This window comes from Cygnus olor, chromosome 5, assembly GCF_009769625.2.
Source record: "Cygnus olor isolate bCygOlo1 chromosome 5, bCygOlo1.pri.v2, whole genome shotgun sequence".
Lineage (NCBI taxonomy): Eukaryota > Metazoa > Chordata > Aves > Anseriformes > Anatidae > Cygnus > Cygnus olor.
Genome location: NC_049173.1, coordinates 34994937 through 35018111, shown reverse-complemented (window position 1 = coordinate 35018111; position 23175 = coordinate 34994937). Strand labels below are relative to the sequence as shown.

The window sequence follows — 23175 nt, the reverse complement described above, 5'->3', positions numbered from 1 at the left end:
TCTTTCAGAACTGAAAATAATTTTTCAGGTGTTCCTATAGTCAGTACTAGTTAGATTTTTGAATTGGGAACACACATTAAAATTTGGAGTACTGTAAATGTTTTAATGTGAGAAAATAGGATTTAGAGCTAGTCAAATGGCTACTTTGGCATCAAGAATTCATTGTTTACAGTATACAAAGCAAAGGTGGGAATTAACGGGGGTAATGGCTGATGGAAATGTCACTAGAGAAAGTAAAGTTTTCATAGTTTTGTATTCCCAGTTTATTTACACTATGAGAAAGATAAAGGCTTAGAATCAAATTGAAGTAAACCATAATTTCTATATTAGCCATAAAAATTCGCTAAGCAGTATCAGCTCACGTTGACTGGTAAAGCAGTATGATATAGCATCGATGCATAAGACCGTAACATATCATCATCATTTTACCATTAATATTTAATTTGGATTATATTTTATGTTGTCTTTTATTTCCAACCTATTTTTCAGTGTAACTATTTATACGTGAAAGACATATTTTTCTTCTATGAAGCATGCACAGGAGTATCGATTTTTAAAAAGTTATCCATCAACATTAGATTCTTTCAAACTTCAGTATGATCAGTGATAAGTGATAACAAGGTAAACAAAGTAGTTAGTGTATTTATGCCAGCATTTGGTCTTCCTACCCCAAAAGCAGTATTTTTTCCCCAACAACTCTAGGCTGCTTTCTATCTAAATACAAAATTGTAGTAGTTCTGCCCTCAATTTATGGAAATGGACAAACAGTAGCTCACAGAGGTTCATTATTGTGAACCTGATGGGATGCCAGAATACCACATTCTTCATGATGACTGAAATATTGACTAGGGAAAAGGACTTTGTAGAAATTAACTCATTAGAAATTAAGCTTCAGCATTTTCAGTATTTGTATTCCGGGATGCAAAATGACTTTTTTTTTTTTTTGCCTGTATATCTATAATTTAATTTTTTTGATCCAAATGTATTGCAGGTGTCATTAGCAAGCTCTTCACAACACTCAAAGTAGGTTTTCATACAGAGTTTTCTCTGGCTTCCTTAGTACTCAACAGATGAATACAGCTGCAATACTAATGGGGGCTGCGAAGTGATATACTCTTTTGTCATGTGAAAAAGAATAGGTATTGTACCAGGTGCTGCTACTGAGCAGAGTGGAAAAGGGAAAGGGAGAAGATTATATACAACATTCAGAGCCTTCTCTTTCTTTTTACCCGGTAAGTCCCTGACTGCTGTGTTCCTTTTCAAGCTGTGATTTTTGACAGTCCGGACTCTACTGAGAATGTAACTTCCAGTGTTTCATTTGCTGTGGAAACTACAAGCACATGAATCTTTAGTTTATTCCAACAATGAAGGCCTTGCGTGCTTTTTGGCTCACTGAAGAACTGACATACTTTTACAAGTCCTTCTATTTTCTACGTCACAGTAATGTTAGGTACTTAGCAAGTATGAAAGATAAATATGCATGTTAATGACATGAAGCACTTCTCCAATTAAATACTAAAAATAATTTGAATACTATTATGTGTTATACTGTATAAATATTTGGTATTGAATATATTTTCCTGTATTTCCTACTGTTTTCCATTTTGTTCAACATTGATAATTAATGAATTACAGAGGTCAGGGATCTTTACTGTTGAATTTAGCTTCATGTGCTAAAAAGTAAATGATGATAACATTTGTTCCTGAAATCAGGCAAGGGAGTATTCTTTCCTGATTGTTAATGAGTGAGGCTTCAGGAGCTGTAGCCCAGCCTTCTTTAGTTTGGCATCAGATAGGAGAGATCGTGAAATTTCTGTATATTCTTCATTCACTAGTGCACTGAAGGTTATAGGATGTAGGTCTACTTTAATTTCTTCTGTAAAGATAACTCCTCTCTTGCCATACATATATGATGTAAGAGAATTGGAGTGGTTTGTTTCACCTCTCCTTAGTTATTCAACTTGCAGCATTAGAGCCAACAAAAGACAGAATGAATTCTTTGACAGTACTTGACTCTGAAAAGTGGGGTCACAGTGCTATTAGCATCCTTTTCTTAAATAGAGTGGTCAAATTGTAGAGCAAATCCTCCTGAAACATGACATTTTCCTTTCCTTCTGTGAATTTTTCAGCCAGGTGACTTCTCTGAACTTTGCTCATCAGAGGAATGCATAGAGTGTTGAGTGAGATCCATGGAAAAGGTGATGTGAGTGCAGTAACAACAGGCCAGAGCTGTGTAGGAAAAGATTGCTTAGGTAGATGTTGTGCTAAATGTATAACTGTTTCTTGAGAAACAATCAGAATTAGTGACCTTGGATTTCAGTCTCTTAGTTTCTCAGATCTAGTTCTTTAGTAAGATATAAAAACCTTTTCTAGCTGTGGCAGCCATCTAGAATAAATCTAAATTGGCTGTCTGTTTCAGATTCAGCCCTGAAATAAGCGGATTCCAGATTTGTAAGTCTTTTTGACATGTCTTCATTTTTTTAAATACTTGATGAGACATGTACAAAAGAGATTAATTTTATTTTAATGATTTTGTAGTTGTTCCTTCTCAGGTAAAGCAATTAGAATTGGTTAGCACTTTCACAAATACTTTCTCTTAGGTCTTATTTTTTCCCAATAATCTACCTTACTGCAACAGTTTAAAAACTATTTTATTGGCATATAGTTATGTTATTAGTTACAAAATGCTCTGAAATCTTTCCACACAAGATGCTGTGGAAATACAAGCCATCATGTACATATTCATATCGAAGATGAGAAGTAATATGCTGATCTGACTTGGAAAAATTACCTTAATTTTTAAGCATCTCATTAGAATTCAGGGGCCTATGGAAGAATAAGGTAAGACTAGTTGACATATTCAAGGGGTATTTAGAAAAGCAATATATATACCCCTTGTAATAGTCGTTCTTTTTTGGATATTGTAGGTTTTTCAGCCAGGAGTGCATATAAATGTAAAATTTTGCTGTTTTTCATGAACTAATTTTGGCAGGTATCACTAGTCTGCAATAGCAAGAGATGAATGTTTACATTGATTTCCACATTTAATAATTGCTTTGCTACCCACAAAAAAAACAAAAAATGCAAAATGCTCCTTTGTTGTTAGCCTGTTCTTTAAAATTATTTTTAGTTTATCAGTGGTGTTAATTTGTAGCTGTCATGTGCATTAGGATTGAATTAGAACTCAACTAGCTAAAGCATTGGTTTAGCATTCTACCTGTCTAGAAATGTCAGTAATGGATATATTTGTCCAATGTATATATATTACATTATCAAATAGTTTTGTTCTAGAATGAAAAGGGGGAAAGGCTTTTCTCTGCTCAATGAGTGATTTTTAATGCTGCCATCATGGAAGTTGAGTGTGGCAAAGAGGGTTTTGGTTTCAGGAACTACAGAGATGTCATGCCCTACCCTATCCTGATGGAAACTGTATTGAGTTGGCATGAAGTTTAAGTTGGCATTGAGTTGGCTGTATTGAGTTGGCATGAAGTTTAACAAGCAGTCAGTAGGAACCTGTTAAACTTTTTCAAATAGTGTGTTGCCTGTGGAGAACAGATCAATTTTTATTGACAAGATCCTCTTGGTCATTTCCCTTCTGCAAGCTTCTCTATCAGCAGCAGCAACAGCAAAGTTAAAGTGAAGGTCAGGGCAATAAATTAGCATTAGTAAAAGCATTCACATGCACTGTTAGAATTCTGCATTGAAGGATGGGCCAAAAATAAAATGAAAGGAAAAAATAGAAAGAAAATAGAACACTATAAAAGTTGCTTTTTTAAAGATTTGTGTTTTGTGGAATCTGCAGTACTTTTAAGATTCTCAAAATTCTTAACCACATGGTTCATCTATTCTTTTCTGTCCTTGACATGATCAATTTTTATTATATTTTTAAAAATTGCAATCTTATCCCAAACATATGTTGTTTAGTAAATTTTTTCGAACATCAAAATTTCATTAGCATAGGACAAGTGAAGAAGTTTCAGGAAAGCTAGATGATCTGTGATTTCACAGGGTGAGCTGATCAACTCTTATGTCAAAAATTGGCTGTTATCATTAAAACGAGGTCCAAATAGAATTACAGGAGAAAAAAACAATCTTTACTTGAAGATTGTGAATTTACCAGTATCCTAGCATTTTCTCCTGATTAGATAGATTTTTCATAGGGAAGAAAGAAAGAGAACTTTTTAGAAAAGGAAAATATGCAAACACGAAAACTAGAACAGGTGGTAAGAAGAAGTCTCTAATATTTCTAAGCTACAATTATATAATTTTTGAAAAGTGATTCATTTTCAAATTATTATTACAATTTCTAGATTTTGGTGATTCTACAATATTGCTCTACATAAACCACAGGTAGATGTGTTTACTTATTAGCTAGCTACTAAGCTGTAACTGCTCTGACTGCTTCTAGCAACAGTTTTTAATCTATGTTTTTTAACCATGAGAAAATAACCATGATAAAGTAGGAATTTGGTTTCTGTAAAGACAGAAATAAAAGCATGAGATAGAAATGTGAAATAGGCTTCAGTTACCTGGTTTTTACTCTGAACTCTGCATTAAGGCAAACTGATGCTTTGTTAGGAGAAGACTGTCTCTGTGGAACTCAAAAGTATTATGATACTGGCTCATTTTTAATTGCAATGTATGTCAGGAGTATTGTATGGGTGCTAGGAAGTAATTATCTGTAATTGCAGCTGCTTCCCAGTTCTCCAACAATTCCACCAGTTCTATACAACATAAGTAAATTTCAGGAATGTTGTTCAATTGCTTTATATGTTGTATAGAAGAAGCTTCAAATTAAATGAGTATTTGTTTTGGTCAAATTATTAATAAACTAATTAGCAACTTATTTCAATGACAATCATTCTCTGAAAGCAATTAAAGTTACTGCTTTTAGAGTAGTTAATCTTTGCCCTATTGGATGTTGGATATGGGTTTATGTTAGAATAAGATAAAATCTTCCTTCACCTGGCAAGTGGTGTAGGAATAACTGAAAAAGGGAAGATAATTAAAAAATACTGGAATTAAGCAATGATTAATAGATACACTTAAATAACGAGAGTCTGTACACACAAATATGCATGTTCTTTATCCTCAAAAGATATCTTTCAGCTTAGAGGGTATGAAAATACAGCTGTCTTGTACCTTCCTAACTCTGCATCTTTGTTTCCTCCTCTTCCTATTTCTTGCATCTCCCAGCATCAATGTAAGATTGATGCACAAATTATTGTTACAGAATAGTAGAAAGAATATATGTGAAGAGCTGTGGAAAGCAGCATGCTCCTCCTTTCGGATGGATATAACCAAGCCTTCATATGCTATTTTCTCCAGCTAAGGATTAGGGCTGTGTGTGATTTTTTTTAATAAGAGTGCATAGTATCCTGGGGACTGCCAGTTTCTACAAATGCCTGCAATGCTTGTGGTACTGTATGTATGTCAGAAGGGATTCATTATCACGACTTACAGTCATCTCTGGTCTTATACTCCATAACTCCATGAATTACAGACATATACTTCTCCTGTTTATCCACATATTAGCCTATTTGTAGAAACAGCCAATGTAGTTTAGTAAATCTATAATTAATTTTGTTTATCTTTTCTGCTTGACTTTAATCTGGGAAGGAAGTGTAAGGGATACAAAGGGTTAGACTGTAAAAGGTCAGAAGGAATGATAGTAGTAGGGAGGGAGGATTTTGAGAGGAGGGCTGTTGAGAACAGTAAGCTGGGTAAGATATCTACAGAGTTGGAAGTGTAGCAGTGGTTTGTTCATGTGAGAGTAACAGTAGGTGTAAATTACAGGACAGTGTGCTAACATTCCCTTTACCCTTTGATACAAATTGCAGTTCAGCTTTTGTTCCAGATGTATATAGTTGTGCAAGGAAAATTAAGTGACTTAAGGAAAGAAAGAATCATGAAGAGGAAGCTGGTGAACTTGAAAGCCTAAGGGAGGTTGGTTGGTATTGATGAAGCTGTGGACTCATACTAACATTTGTCATATTGCTGCTAGGCTGTAGAGCTAACAGTGGATGAAAAGGAGAAGAAAGGAGAAGAGAAAATATACATGAGGTTTGTTCTCACAGATACATGAACTTTTCTAAGGTAGGAAAGACGTTCTAAAGAATAAAATGATTAGGCTTAAGTGTCTTCAGAATGGTGAGTAATATGATTAAGGCATACTAATGTGAGAAGTTACAAACAATGGTGGGATTAGCGTATCAACAGGTATGTACACCATGTTTTTAAGAGGCCTGGAGTCCTGATGGCACTTGACGTGCTCGTAGAAGTATCAGGCAGCATGAGCAGAGGGAAGAAACTATATCTGTGAGGTCACATGTTCACCTGCTCGTGTTTTACAGTAATCTGTATTCACACCTTTAGATCTTTCAGACTTAACAGCTTTGACAACCAAAACCAATATTTCATTCCTCTGCAATTTGCTGTATGTATTCATAGAGAATTTCATCCAAGCATATCATGTGCTATTGCAGCCTGTCAGAGGTTTAAGGAGAGGAAAGTTTGTCAGATGTCATAAAAGATGTCTAGGAGATATTTATGTTATTGTTGTTTTGTTCTTTTTTCTTCTTAACATTCCACTCACCATACTGTAAAGCTACTTGAAGAAAATGCAGTCTCATTTATTGCCTCAGAAATCAGAAAAAAATTAAGAAATTACTTAGGAAAGACTAAAGGATTCAGGACTGTGGTGGTGGTAATTTCTTTTAAATATTTCAGAGTGAAAGGAGAACTTTGAAGTCATTGTTCCATATATTGTCTCAGTCCTTTTCAGTAATCTGCTGTATCATACCTTCTTTTGAAGTGCTGGAGTTGTGATAACCAGGTACATAATGTTATAAACTGATTACCAGAGTACACTGTGGGTCAGCATTTTAAATCTATTCTCTGCAATTTTCTTCTTAGATGAGGTGTCCATGTCACATTATAATCTTTGTTCATCAGCTTCAGTATTGTACAACATTGACGTAGTTAGCCACAGAAATCTTACAGTGTAAGATTTTAGTTCATGGCACAAGAAAGGAAAGTGTGACGATTATTTATGATGATGTTGGGGTTTTAGTTTTTCATATTAGGTTATGTAGTATTTGTTTTGTAACTAGATATGTATTGGACAATCTTGAGATTTCTGTCTCCCTGATTTAGACTAAATAATAACCATTTAAACTAGTATAAAATAACCATTTAAACTTGCAAAAGCAAGTGTCAGGATCAGTCCTCTTCAGACTCCTTGATTATGCCTTCTGTTTTGCAAGGTTTCACAAGGAAAATTAGTATTTATGGGATAATTAGGGTTACAAAACTGTATGATTTTTTTAAGCTGTTTTAAGGGATTTTATTTACTATTCTTTAAAGTGTCAGGAATAGTTGAGGCATGAAGCAAGTCTTTCATAATTAAAAGTTAGGATAGAATCTCCTTATCCTGCCACAGCTGCCAAAAAACAAAGGAACTGCTGCTGTGGTGTATACCTCATCCTCCTGGCCCCATCTCAGTGAACAGGCATCCACCCTCACAGAAATGAATCTCCATCCCTTCCAGGGATATTCCTATGAGCCTACAATATAAAAACACTAGCATTTGGTACATACATAACAATGTGTATCCCTTCATACTTTCAGCCAGTGAGATGTCAAATAAGATATCAGACACTGTTGACAAGCAGTGCCTTTTTAAATCCTGCTTGTTTCTTTTTGGTCTTGCTCTTTTATTTCTCTCTTGAAGCTGCACCTGAAGTTGTAACAACACTTGCATGAGAGGCAGTTCTGCACAAGTTAAATTTCTTGCACATATAGATGAAATGTCAAGCCTAATAGAGATATAATTTAATCTTTGTGCTTTGAGAATAATAATAAGAGGAATATTGACCATTTGAGAAAACTTCTGTTTGTTAGTGAACACAAATCAAGAAAGTGATATATGCATTCAATAAGCCATTTCTGAAAATCTGAGCTACTCAGCAGTACAGTCTTTGATGATACTTAGTCACCCCATACGCTTTACTTTCCTTCTCTTGTTCAATGTTTTTCTTCCTTCCACAAATAGCTCCTGCTTGCTCTATTGTGGATTCTTCAACAAGTTTACTTGTTTATTTCTTGGGTGTGAGGGTTAAATCTGGATTGGTCAAGAGAGACTGAAGGACTAGGAAGTTCTTTCTCCATTCATGGCAAAGGAAATGAAGTCTGTTGAAAACTGTAAACAGATTTCACATCAGAGCTGGTTTCACTTCAAAAGGAATTGACATGTAAGAGACATGTCACTAGGAAAAGAGTTTCCATGTAAATATATTTATGCAAAAGATAGTTTAAATGCAATTGCAGCCCTTCTGGAAAAGTATCAAGAAAAGAAATATCTTCTGAAAAGGAAGTAACTAAGGATATTTTACCTCTGAAAATTGAGAGAAGACACCAGAATCTATTCTATTCTAAGGAAAGCCATCCTTCTTTAGAGATGTGTGGTGTTTTTTTTTTTTTTCATTCCGAAGGGATTTGAATCGGCAACCAGAGTAGCTGATCAAGTAAAAAGTTTCGTTCCTCTGTTCTTTCTGTGGCTAACCTGGTGTGCATGGACTCTCTCATAAGAAAGCTTCTGCAGTAGGAAAGACTTCACTAACTCAAAAGGGAAGTAGTGTTTCTTTCAGAGGAAAGAGATGGACTTGGAATAAGATTAGATGAGGGTAACTGTTTTGCTGAAACTAAGTAACTTCAGTTTGTCAAGGTATTTTAATTCAGCAAGCATAAAGGGTATTGGCTCAAACTTAAAAATAAACTATTGAGAAGACAAAAATTAGTCTCTTGCTGCAGGTTTCTCTCTCTCTCTCTCTCTCTTCCTATTTCAATAAATTTAAATTTGGGGAAAATGCTAGAGACAGCTTAGGTCTACTTTGGAAAACAAGAGTTCAGTTATCTTATTCCTGCCTTTTTTTTTTTCTTTTTGTGCTGTGAATATTCCACTTTCTGTAGCTTAACAACTCATCCTAATTATAAAAATACAAAAATCCTTTTTCTCCAACTTAAAAAAAAAAAAAGCAAAGCACCATGTTTTTTAGGTTAAGGTCTACAAACTGCATTAGCTAAATTAAAGTAGGTTAAGAATACATTTTACAGCATAGAAATAATTTACAACCTAAAATAATTGTCTTCTCTTTAATTCAGCTTTATGCTGAACTGCGATGTATGTTTCATGTTCTATTCTAGTGAACTGTTTGCAAATCAGTTGAACATTTATGTTTCATGGAGGTAAATGTGCACAGTCATAATGATGGAAATGTTGTTATACAAGACTTTGAAGAAAATGGAAAAAAGAAAAGAAAAATCAGCAAGAATTTCAAAGAAGCTATTATATTCATATTCAGAAGTATATAATATTACTTCATTGTTACTTGCCATTTCTTATTTTGGAGAATTCCGCGTTTGTGAAGTTTGAGTACATGCTATAAATTGTTACAGGTCCTGACAGATGGGCTCAGCTTCTACCATCCAGAAGTACCAATATACTAAGTCTTTCAAAAACCTGTTGAGCTCAGCAGCCTGTCTAGATAATTTCTGCAACAAGTTCAAGTGAAATCTGTCTTCTGTACTACAGCAGAATCCTGCCAACATTGGAAATAGGTTATCACTAGTTGTCTCTTCTACCATCACTGAATCAAGAAAGTTATGTCCAAACCCAGTCTCCAGTCTTTTCCGCTTCCTTCTGAATTCTAAAAATGCAAACTGTGTCAGATTCATGGGGCTAAAAATAAAAAAAGGAGCTGAACTCTATATTCGTATGGAGGAAGATGTAAGGGTAGCCCCTTGCTTTTGTTACAGGTTATACATTTTACCAAATGACTCAATCCAAAATATATAAACCAAAATGTAGGGCTCACCCTGTCATTGAGCATGCATTCCTCCCTTGGCCATAGAGGTAAAGCTCCTACCACTTGTGTGGGTTCTTGCCCTCTGACCTCATGACTTGCATTTCTTACTGTGCAGTGGCCTGACTTCATGGGAAAGTAAAGAAGCAGTCTCCTTCCGGTTCTGCCCATGCTTGATGGGAAGAGGGGGAAGAGGGCTGGTGTCACTCAGAGAGGGGAGAGACACAAATACAGGTTTCTCATGTTAGGTTAGATGTGCTCTGACAATTAAGCTACGTACTAAAGGCAGCAGTCACAGTAACCAACTGTTTTTTCACAGTGACTCTGACTCAATACTATATATAGGATTTAGGGGTGACTTAAGCATATCTACTGGATTAGACCCATCAGGGGATTTAGGTGTGTGAATATTTAGTTTGTGAATCTCCTAATGACCTTAGGTAAGAAGTCCCGGCCTGCTTGCTTAATTAAAAATAATAAAAAAGGACAAAAGTTTCTATACGGAAAGAAGGTGCTAAAATTTGAGCACTCAGAAGTGTTTTCTGAATGAAAAGTAGGTATTGTGGGTACTGATATATTTAATTTGGCAGATAAGGTTTTTTATTAGTTGTTTTGTTAACAAAGTATCTACATTCTGCCTAAATTGAAATTCAACTCAGTTTCTGAATATGGACCTCACTGTTTTCTTTGTCTTCTGTACTTGTCTAAAACATATTGTTGTGTACTTGTTAAAGATTTTATATTTATATACAACTTATTCTAAAAGTATTCAAACTCATGTAAAATGGTAAAAAGCTTACCTCTTAGGCTCTATCTCTTTTCCAGGAGTTTCCTTGCTGACTGCAACATTATCCACTGAGATTATGTTTGTGTTACACATTTCTGTCCTGGAATGATAGAATATTTTATTTTCCTAATTAGTCAGATGTAATTCATGAAGTTTAGCTACTATTTGAACATCATGATTCCTAGGAATTATTATATAATGTATCTTGTAGACATGGAATAAAAAATGCTATATAAAGAATGTTATCTATAATATTCCTGAACTTTTCACCCTTTCCTTCTCTAATTTTCCAATGCAGGTAACAATACCCAGGCCCTCGGTGGCATCCACACAGTCTGCTTCAGAGAGTTTTCAGTATGGCCACCAGCTAGAGAAAAGAGAGCATGATGTGCAATCTATGGAACACACAGTGGAACTCCCGTCGCCAAACGAAGGCTTGCCAGGTTTGGTTGTGACAGATGATGTACTTCCAGGTAGTACCAGCACACCAGATTTGGTACTTCATATCAGCCAAGAAGAGCTTGAAAGGGAAGGACATGTCAAAGAATATGTCAGTGTCCCGGACAGTGGCCAAAAGGACCTACCTGAACAACATAGCAGGAGACAGGAAGAGAAAGAACTTGAAAATCTTCCTGTAGAGACTGAGGAAGAACAGCTTCCAGTAGTTTCTGAGGATGTCATTGAAATGCAAAGCAAAGAACAGAATTCTTTGCCGGGAAATTCAAAATCTGCAGAGGAAGAACTTCTTACTAATACTGAAGCTGCTGAAGAATCAAAGCCAAGGCCTGTCTGCTTGGTGCCAAATCAAGATGAAGTTCTGAAGTCAATAACACCTGAAACACCAGATTTTTCACCCTCAAGACTTATCAACTCACACAGTAATAGACAGGCAAGCAAAATAGCACCAGTTCAGGAAAATGGTTTTCATTCTAATAAGGAAGAAGTCCATATCCAACACTTGCAATGCCACCAAGTGGCCCTTACTACTTTTTTGCACCAGGAGGACAAGAAGGAGAAAAATACTCCCAGAAATGGAGAGTTATTCCACTGCATTTCAGCGAATGAGAATTCTCATCGATCTAAGAAGGACTTGGTTAAATCTCCTTTTGTATTCAGGCAGAGCCGAATCCCAGTTTTAGCACAAGAGGTAGACTCAACGTCAGATTCCTCTTCTCCTGTTTCAGCAAAGGAAAAACTTCTGCTAAAAAAGGCCCATCAGACAGACTTGGTCAGACTACTTGTGGAAAAGAGACAGCTCAAATCTTTCCTTGGTGACCTCTCAAGTGCCTCTGATAAGTCACTGGAGGAAAAAATGGTTGCTACTCCAGTACCATTTTCTGAGGATGATGTATTATCCTCATTTTCTAAATTGACACTGGACTCTCATTTCAGCAAGCAGACGGAAGATAGTTCTTTATCTCCAAGTAGCCCTCAGTCCAGAAAAAGCAAGATACCCAGACCAGTGTCCTGGACTACCACTGATCAAGTCACCAGTTCAAGTTCAGCTCAGTTCTTTCCTCGGCCACCACCAGGAAAACCGCCTACTAGGCCTGGGGTAGAAGCTAGGTAATACAGAGAAAATAGAAGTTGGTTTTCAGGTTGAAAATGGATTTGAGCTAGACTGCAGTTACTGTACAGCTGTAATTGTGTAGATGTTCCATCCTTTGTTAACTCTTTTTTTTAATGCTGGTCTTGAATTTTCTGAGAAATCTTACATTGTTGGAAAATGAATGAGGAGAGGCTGCTACAGAAGAATGAGTCTGCTTCACCTGTAATTCTTATATATCAAAAGATGTGTAGTCAAAACTGTGAAACCTGTCAATCCATAACTAAATCTTTTTTTCCAAGTGGGATCACTTTTTCAGAACTGTTGATTCTTCACAAACCTGTAGAAATCAGTAGGATTTATCATATGCAGTCCCTTTGAAAATTAACTGTTCTTATTGCAGAAGCTTTAAGTATTCTGGTTACAGATTCCAGTCATCAATATTCAGTCAGTTAGCTATGCTCTGGTCATGGCTAAGAAAAAACAGTCAATTAATGGAGGGCAGAGTGAGCTCTAGAAACCTTCCTTTGCCAGTTCTGTGTATAGACAACCATTATCTAGTTTCTTCAGTGTCTAGAGTACCAAGATAAAGGAAGTTATGATGTAATCAGTAGTGCAAAATCCTCTGAGGAAAGTTGTAGTGTGCCTTGTCATCCGTTATTTGTGTATAGGAGTGTACTGATGATGTACAGGAATGGATGTACCCCATCAAAACAGGTGGTAAGTACTGCACTTCAGTGCACTTCAGCACCACCAGGAAATTTCAGTTTTCTTGTAAACGCTTAGACTGTTTATGTGAGTGAGTTTATGTGAATGTAATTATTGTGTTTTGAACAACACGAAGGCCAAAACCTAGATCCAAACACCTCTATCTTACAGGAAAGTTCAGATCCAGATATCTGCTTTGAAGTGTAAGCTTATCCTTAGTTTCCAGTGATACTGTGTTTCTATATGAATTTCGGTGAATAGATTGGAAAAAAAATAATTTTTCTTCATTTCTTCTTAAGGTTACGCAGATACAGAGTCCTAGGGAGTAGCAGCTCGGACTCAGATCTTATCTCTCGTCTGGCTCAAATCCTACAGAATGGATCTCAAAGACCAAGGAGTTCTACCCAGTGTAAGAGTCCAGGATCTCCACATAGTCCAAAAACACCACCCAAAAGCCCTGTCATCCCCCGCCGCAGTCCCAGTGCCTCCCCAAGGAGCTCTTCCTTACCCCGTACTGCCAGTTCTTCTCCATCACGGGCTGGGAGAACCCATCATGATCAGAGGAGTTCCTCCCCACATCTTGGGAGGAGTAAATCACCTCCTAGCCATTCAGGCTCCTCATCTTCTAGGAGATCCTGCCAACAAGAGCACTGCTACAGCAAACCAAGCAAGAATGGTCTGAAAGGATCTGGTAGTTCCTTCCACCATTCTCCAAACACCAAGACTCCCACAGGAAAAAGCAAATCAGCCACTAAGCTTAGCAGATAGGAACTGGGCCTTGACAGGTATAAAGCCGCCTCCTAAGTCTGATGCATGTTATGTCTGTGTACTGTGTATTTAAAAAAATAATCAAAAAAATATATAAAAAAACAGTGTTGAATCTGCGCTTTTTAAAGAACGTAAGCATCATAAACTATTCATGAGAAAGCATACTGTGTAAATGAGTGGCCAGGCATTGCCTAGGAGCAGGCAGCAAGCAGGTCTAGGAAAGGGGAGGTAGATGCCAGAAAAAGAATGACTCGGTAGTCAAAGAGGTGCAATGTATTTAAAGTCAAAAATATCTCCAAGGTGAGTGTTTTTAAAAGGGTATTTATTTCTATGTTTTCAGTTTACCTAGCTTAGAAGATTAGGCCTAATCATTTAGGGCCTGTCTCAAGAAGTATGTAAGAAAAAGTGAAACCCATTATTCCCAAAATCATGTCACCACTTGGGAGATAAGTACTGCTCAAGCATGCCTCTGTCGATTTAAAAAAGCACACTGTTCAGAGGACAATGGTATTTCTACCTTATGAGTCTCTTCAATTTTGAGTTGCACACACCTGAGTCACTCAGTACTCATTTTGTTCCCTGTCTACCATACCACAGATTTGCTTACCTAAAGAAGTATCATGTAACTTGCCCCTTCTTGATTTTGATGACATTTTAAAAATGAATATTAACGGTTGCCAAGATGTTTTTGTAGTGGTATTCTGTAGAAATTTGTTTAGTACTAATTAGGATCCAAGAAGAATTCTTGGTTCCATTTTGTATACTTCTTCAGGAGACATAGGGGGTTCTTGAAACCTCATTATGTGGAATAGAAAACCATTCTCGTCTAGGAGATGAGAGAAAGGAGATGTCTGCAGTTCACCGAATGTCACAGATTTACAATAAATTGCAGTGCATGATAGAAAAGTTAGAAAACAGGAGTACCTGTTTTTCCCTAACTGAACTGTAAAAAGAATCCTTTTTACTATTGGCTTTTTATTTATTCTATTTTATTTTTTTATTTATTTTTTTCCCATTGGTGATTTCCCATCACTGAAATCACTGATCTTACATTGAGGAAACAATTACCAACCAAGATTTTTTTTCGTGCTCATTCTTTTTGTAAAAACATGGAAGGTGAACACCTTGGTAGCTTCTAGCTGACAGAAATACACTTAACACCCCTAACAAAGCCTTTGTAAGAGTATTAATCAGCAGAGCAAAATATACAGAAAGCAATCATATTTTTGATGTTGGGTTCTTGTCATTCTTTTGCACAAATGGTTCTTTGATAACCAAGCTTTGCTGTCTGCCAGTGAAGTCCATTGTGTCTAATTCCTCCTACTTTTTTTTTAGTAGTTACTTAATAATCTCTTGTGGTCTACTGGATCTCTGTAAAAAACATAACGGTTCAGCACCTTTTGCTATATTCAAAAGAGAATAGTGGGTTAGAACAGTAACACACAAGAATGCAAGCTTAAAGAAGGTGCAGCCAGCTCTCCCTGGTTATACCTGTTGTGGGGATGCTGGATGTGCAGGAGACTTATCAGTTGCTGATCTGCTTGCTGTAGTCATATGCCTCTCCAGCCAGCATCTGTGCTTTTTTATTTAACCTCTGCCAAAGTAATACCTTTGGATTAAAAGGGAATATTTTGTCTCTGAGTTAACACATTCTAATGCTGCATTAAAGCTGCCCTGGAGCTGCACTGAATTTTACTTGCTCTGTCTATGTTGTTTTTTTTTTCTTACTATGAATATGTGTATTGTTCATCATATGTAATGTAGCACAGTGTGGAACCTTAATTTCATTCAGGTTTCAAGCACTACAGATGAATGCAATAGGTAGGGTATACCTGCTTTTTCTGAAGAAACTGTACCATTGGAAAGTCTTACTCCTTTGTATTATATTGTATAATAGGCATTATAACAATAATTGCATGTCCTCATGGTAAATTATATAAATATTTATATATACATATATGTATATGCTTATATAAACTCACTCTCATTTTTCATTTGTAATTTATGGACCACAAATAATACAGTTCCCTTTCTGTTAGTTCCTGAATACTCCTGGCGTTGCATCTCCTATATCCCCCCTAAAAATTCTGGAATGCACAAAATCTAATAGCCTTTATACCTTGGTACAAGATTGAAGGACTGCTGATTTCTCAACCAGCCAATATTTTGTCTTGCAGCTTTCTTTCTTGCTTTAGAATTGTGAGTACATTTGCATATGAACAAGAACAGAGACTCAAAGGTATTTTTTTTATTACAAATAGGGCTTATTGATTACTTGTTTTATTTCATAATGTGAGTTCTTAATTGTTATGAATGCTCATGATATAGGAGCAGTAACAGTCAATGAATGCCTAGTAGATGAATGTGACAGTAACAAATTCCATCTTTCCTTCCTGTTTTCCTCGTATGTTTCATTACGGTATACCAAAACAAAAAAAAAAAAGAGTATAAGAGCATATAGTCCCATTTGTACTATTTCTGCCTTGGGCACTGCTGGAATTATTTGTTAAGGTGGTGTGGCACCTTATAATTATTTTTCCTCCTCTCTCCCTTTTTTTCCCATTTTTTTAGGGTCTTTTGAGCTCATTCCTACATTAATATGGTCAGTTTTAGTAGATACCTACTTTATGCACCCTCCCTTGAAATGCTGAAGTTGAGGTGTTTGTATTTTCTCTGCAGTGTAGCAGGATCCAGAAACAGGTAATTGTTTTACAGGTGAGAAAGAATATAGCACCTAAGGTTTTTTGTGCTCTCTCCAAAAATACAGACTTATCCATTGTTGCACTTTACTATATATGGCAGGGGGGTTGGACGAGTTAGTCTTTAAAGGTCCCTTCCAACCCAAAACATTCTGTATAAAATAAATCAATGTGGTAGAAAATCACCTGTACTTGAACTACTTGCCAATTTAAAAATAGTAAGCTATGCCAAAATAGAGAAAGAGATGTCAATCATGATTGATGACCCAGGCTTTTTTCAGTGCAATAAGAGGTAAAAGGCCTGTATATCACTGATTGCATTTTCCTGTGTATTCAACAGGAATTAGTGAGAAAATCATGAAAATACAAATGGGGGAGTGGTTGTAAATAATATGTCTTGAACTACTCACTCTTCTAGAGTTTTTTATTGCTTGATACCTTCCCTCCAAAACTTACAGAACTGCATACTGTAGACTAATGTAGCAATCAGTTATGTAGTTAGATAATGGCCAGCTGATCAACTAATATATAGATTTTACCTTAATATTTCTAGAGGGCCTGTATGATCATCGAGAGCTCTGTAAGCTCCAATATTTGCATATGCAATTGACTGCATAAAACTGGCAAACATATATGTGTGTGGTCCTTGTGCAGAGGGGGAATGAATTGTTTATGGAGGGTATCTGCCCCAAATTTTCAGGGACGGGAAGGTTTTTCTTCATCATTTAGAACAGCTGTAGATGTTCTGCATAGCATTCAGCAGCTTATACTGTGATCTTTTAGCTGGGAAGCAATGTAATTCAAGGAGCTGTTGCTTTGTGCTCTTCAAGCCTCCATTTCTTTGGAGTGCAGTGCAATGGAGCCATGGCATGTTGTGGATGCAGATGCTGCATGTGTATTTCCTCTTTATGGTGTTTCCTGTGCTGCTTCCTCCAGCACTTTGAAGCATTTGTAGAGACATTGAGGCATGAGGCCTTTAAACTGAAATAGAACTTGGAAAGATTTCACACAGACTTTTGTGCTGCAATTTTGCATGATATAATGAATTTGAGTGACAACCTCGAAAATCTATGTTACTATCAATAAAACTCATTATTAATTGCAAATGCCAATTACTATTTAAGTAAAACCCTGTTAAAAGTAATAGGTGTCATACCGTAGAACAACACTGGCAAGTTGTATGATGGTAGGCACCTATCTAGTACTTAAGCAGGATCAGTAAGCATAAAAAACATCAGTGCTCAAAGGCAGGAGCAATATGAGGTTTTAACTGCTAATATACACAATTATTCAGGAAGTGCAGACCCCTGGGGAGTGACATGGGGCATTCATTACAGCCACCAGCCACATCCTATCTTGGGAAATCAGGACATATCCTTGCTTTGAAGTCTGCATGTTTGAGATCAAGATTTCTATCATATCCCGCTAAACAGTCTGGATGTGGAAGAGAGGATCTGGTCCTATATATTTAAAGTAGCTTGAGAGATTTTTCATCTGAAAAGCCTTGTAAGAGCTCTACCACTTACAATTTGTGATTATTATGGCATTAACCATAGCTGGCAAAACACACAATTTTGATTTTATATATATATAAATATACATTTGTACATGTGTGTATATACACACTTATATAGATACTGTATATTATATAGAAACAGACATATATGTATATATATATACACACATACTTATGTGTGTATATATACATATAGGTAGCAACAGTCTCAGCTATTGCATCCTGTTTACTGAAGTTCATTTGCCAGAGTGAGCTGAGGCCTGTGGTGCTTTGAATTCGTCTGATCTCTTCTTTATTTACCATAGTTTTGCTATGCCCTAATTCTGATTCTGTGTCTCTTCTATTTTACAAGGCCTGATTGTACAGTCCTACTTTGGCAAAACTCCTTTAAGTCTTTCTTATCACAGTAATATTTATGCAATGGTTGACTACAGTGCTCCTAAAAAACAGATTGTTTTTCCTCTTTGATGAGAATGTAGACAATGCCAGACATACAGTACAGACTTTCCTGTACACAGAATTTTTCCATAATGAAATAGACATTTGTGTAGAACACTAAGAGGTATACGTTCCGATAAGAAGGTGGTTTTTTTCAATGTTTTAAAAAGTTCTAATTGCAGATTAGGGATTCTTGCCTCCAATTTTTATATATATGTTAAATCAGAGAGAACTTGAATATTTTAGAAAGGAATAGCAAAACAGAAGAGAGCTCAAACTCATTAATTAGCTCAATAATTAACTCATAATATACTGGTCTTGGGTTTTTCATGCAGGGATGATCCCGTGAGGTGATCAGAGCCGTGCCTCTCTGTTCACTTCCAGTGAGGGAGGGGGTTTTCAGGTGTCTAGGTTAACACCATGATGCCATGCAGCACGTTCTCCATATGCTTTTCTAATATAGAGAGTGGTTAGAGAACTGTCAGCTATAGAAAAAAATAATCTTGACAATTATCCTTTAGATGCTCATTCCTATTTCTGAAAGGTGGAATAGCAAAGAGTATTTTTATTCTACTTTTTTAGCTAACCAAGTAGGCAGTGAACTGAAGGTTTTTGTTTGCTGTTTTGCTTTTGGCTTAGCTGTCTTGCCGACAATTTGCAGTAAGCAGTAACTTTGGTAAAAGGAAGCAAGGCTTGTTGTTTCGGCTACATGCGGTATGTAGGCGTGAGTCATACTGTTCTTAGCTAACACATGCAATCACATAAACACATGCACGTAACACAAGAATAACTCAGGTGTCCATTCGAAGCCGGTCTTCCTTTCCCCTACATATAACATTTGTAAAAGAGAAATTATATAACAGTCAGCCTAGACTGTGTAATAACTACCTGGAATTATGTTAAGATATTGTAAAATGGAGAAAAGTTTATTTAATCACAGTGACAACAAACCTCATTTGCCTGTGGCTTAAATAATTGGTTTAATATAATAATAATTGGTTTAAATAATAATAATAACCTCTGAGGCTTTTTGTTTTATTTTGTTTTTAAGGAAGAATTGAATAGGAATGTATTGTTTTAAAGTCTAATGTATTAACTTGGCAATTGTTCTAGCCATTCAGGTTTGAGTACGTAGGCTGATTTTACTCTCTGTTGTTGGTAACACATCCTCTCTTAACAGTAGCAGTGACAAACCCTCTAGTACTTTACATTGTTGTGGGATAATAGATACTGCTTTTTCCCAATTTCTAGCTTTCTGCAATGTTTGGCATTTATGCAGGCTGTCTACAGGAGTTACACATTTTCCTTTTGAAAGGCTTCTTCAGCATTATATTCAGAAGCAACCATATGACTGATGCAACAAATTTAGCACAGAGCAAATTATGACCTGCAGAGCTCAGCAGGGAACTAGAACTTGGTCTGCAGGGTACCCAGAGCTTCTGGGGACTGACCGGTCTTCTCCAGCCTTTTATAGCTGAGAGAGAGAAAATGTCTTTTGGAGAACAGGATTGTAATCACAGTGCTCTGAAACAAGCCCTGTGAATCCTGTTGTTCCTTCTTTACCACAGGAGAGGCCCAGCTGACCGCTTAATCTGCATGCCAAAAGTTTTGGTGAGAGTCTCTCTGGTTTTGCTTCAGGCATGTCAAGATTCCCATTAGTGTAGTGCAAAAGTAAACGCACAAAATTTTACATAACAATAATGAATGTGGATTTGAAGTTTCTGCTCTAGGCTTTGAGCAATGCCTTCAAATGTTAGCATATGTGATTTATGTATTTTGCTTCTGTTTCTCCTCTGTCCACACGAATAGCTTGGATCCTTGGGAATTCTTGCTGTTCTTGTGCACATGAAACTTTCAGTAAAGTCAGTATAAGGTCTTGTGATTTTTTTAGCTTTTCTTTTTCCCTGCATAGGGACTTAGTGAATAAATTCACTCTATAAATATTACATTTGCAGTTACTGTATTTTAAATTGGAAAATGCGTATTTTTAATTATCACTATGGCATTACATGCCTTTTGATACCCCTTATCAGTAAGAATTACTGCTCAGAGTCAGCTTTGGCCAAGAATCTGTGGTTTCTTCTAAAAACAATACCGCGGGTGGGCTGCTAATAGAGGTCTTGATCATCCCCAACTGCCTGTGAGAATTCAGCTGGAATTAATTTGTTACAGATGTTTTTTTTCCTTTTTAGATGACTTGATCTTTGACCTAACTCTTATGTAAGGGAGCTGTAATAGCAGCAGACCAGCTTGCTCCAAAAGGTACGGTATAATTAGCTTGGTCTGCCTGGCTCCAGATTCTTTTATACCCCCATCTGCTGTGTGGCAGGCAAGGTCATAAATGTTTAACACAAGGTGCGGTGGGTTTTATTTTTGGTGTATTTCACATCTTTTCCTTCTGTCTGACTGGAGATCTGGATTGATTGCCCAGCAGCCTTCTCTGCATCCTCTTTGCTTTCTTTGGCTAGAAAGCAGAATTTGAAATTCTTCCTGAACTTCTAACTGTCTTTCTATAGAATCAACCCAGAGACAAGCTGCAGTGTGTGTGTGAACGATGTTAATTTTCAAATGCTTTCCTATGAATATCCAAACCAGTAAATTAAGGAAATCACCAACGATGCCTTCAGACAAGTACTGACTTCTTGAAGCTGCGAGCCAGTGTCCACTAATCTAAAATCTCTGGGCAATACCAAAGAATGAAATTGGTATGTTAACTAAAAATACAATGTTGTCACTCCATAATGAATTACGCACTCAATAACACAATCTGCAGCACAATTAAATTAAGTAGAAAGTGGTTCCGAGGTTCTTTGTTACTATTGAGGAAGACAAGTGTTGAGTCCTTCAAATTCTCTTGCTCAATAATTGCAGTTCCCTTTCCCCTTCTTGGGAATCTTCTAAGCCATTCTTTTTCTTTTAAGTTTGCTCAGGCACCCAAGAACATAAAGAGTTGATGCCCTTGTAATGGTCATTTGTACATAAAGGTGTAATTATTTATTTTCTCATTTGTACCATATCAAGGCTTTGTACAATGTTTTAAGTTTTGTTTTCAAATTATTTTGTATTTTATTTTTATAAACTGGTTCTAAATAAAATATTCATTCAGCATGCAAAACTTCAACCCTTGAGTGTGTTTGTATGGTGATTTTACTACTTATAAAGTTGAATTTACTTATTTTTTTACTGCTGCACTGTAAACCCTGTACTTTAAACAGAGAAAAAGCTTTGATTTTGATTTTTTTTTTCTGGTACAAGAAAGCAAAAAGCAAATGTCTGTTGGTACTACCACATCAAAAGTCAGACACTCATATTGCAAATCAGAATGATTGGATCAATGGGAGTTTTACTGATTTGGCTGGCTGGTGTGCTGTATAACAGTAAGACTAGAAAAAACTCAACCTTCCTCTTCAAAACCCTCCCTTTCTATTTGCTCTTGTTCTTATCCATACTCTGTATTGAATGATTGCCATGGTCAACTCAGATCAATTTTAATAACAATATGGTGGATTTCAGCCTTGTTATTCTGAAAGGCCAGCTACATTTTTTTAACAGACAAAATTGCAATTTCTTACTTAGTCTGAGGCCATGTTAATCAATTACTTTGGAGGTGACTGGTGTCTGGACATAGTCACTCTGAGCTTTTACAGCCTCTTGTAAAATTACATCCTCTGTGCAATAGTGCAATACACTTTAGCTGCAGATAGCAGAGAAATTAATGAACTAAAGTTGTTGCTGAATCTGAGCATTTATTCCATGTGGAGATGCAGTGTTAACCAGTTGCTCTAATTCCCTCCAAGATCCTTTCATTTCTCTTTCTGGTAATACTAGATAAAAGTAGTGTCATCATAATTTATATGTGGTTTATGTGCATGCATGTCTTAGTCCTTGTATGCTGTGGAAAATACTGCTTACTCTGCACAGCAGAACGAGGTTGTTAGTGAAGTCCAGAAGAACTGGAGGAAATTCCTTGGATCTCTTTCTTGGCATTATCACTGTTACGCCATGTATATGAAGCAAATTAAAGGCCAGCTCTGCCCTTGTTCTGTTAAGAGCAGCCAGAAATGTAATGGCATGCTTCTGGAGGGTGTGTGCTTTTGGCACTCTCAGCAAAACCATCATTTGATCACAGAAAAAAGCACATAAAGAAATAGAAAACCGGATGTATTAATTTGAAGGTGAAAATAACAAATTTACACGCTCTGTGCTAGAGACAGGTGAGACAGGAAGCTCACTGAGCTTTCATTATTTAAAATGAGCTTTCATAATTTAATATTTCATTATTTAATCTAAATAATCTTTCATTATTAAGAACACTATGTAAATGGTGATCATACCAGAAATGGAAGATTGGTCTTGACCTGGCTCCAGTATACCTTAGCAGTACAATTGACAGACTGTGGGAAAGATCCAAGACTGGAACAAAAACACTGCAGGAGATCGGTGTTGAGGTTTGGTTGTTGTTTGACTGTTGAAGTGTCTTTCAGCATTACCTGGCTTGCCATCTTCATTAACACAGGAGATCCAGTCCACTCACTCTGCTCTTGAGATCTCTGATCTTGAGATCATACTGCACTTCTCTGCCCTTGGACTGTAGCTTCCTCTCATTTAGACTTAAACATGAGAAAGCTGTGTAGTACACACAGGCTAGCTGTCCCTAGAAAGGCTGTAGTAAATGAAATGCAGGAATTAACAAATTGAGAAAGAATTGAAACACCAAAAGAATGCTGGACAGGAAAGAACTGGCTATTGCAACCCAGACAAGCTCAAACCACTGCCCAGAAATACCAGGTAAGCTTCAGATCACATCTTGCTAATCCAACCTGGAATGTCACATTATTAAGTGGCTGCTT

General features: G+C 36.5%; 1 protein-coding gene across 1 annotated transcript in view; it reads left to right on the top strand.

Moving 5' to 3' along the window:
- The window catches only part of TTBK2 (tau tubulin kinase 2), a 90492-nt gene extending 69054 nt beyond the window's left edge, over positions 1-21438 (top strand). The window contains 2 exon segments of the mRNA XM_040557363.1: positions 10949-12216; positions 13204-21438. Coding sequence (XP_040413297.1) covers positions 10949-12216; positions 13204-13672 — 1737 coding nt within the window. The 3' untranslated portion in view covers positions 13673-21438.
- The last annotated feature ends 1737 nt before the right edge of the window (positions 21439-23175 follow it).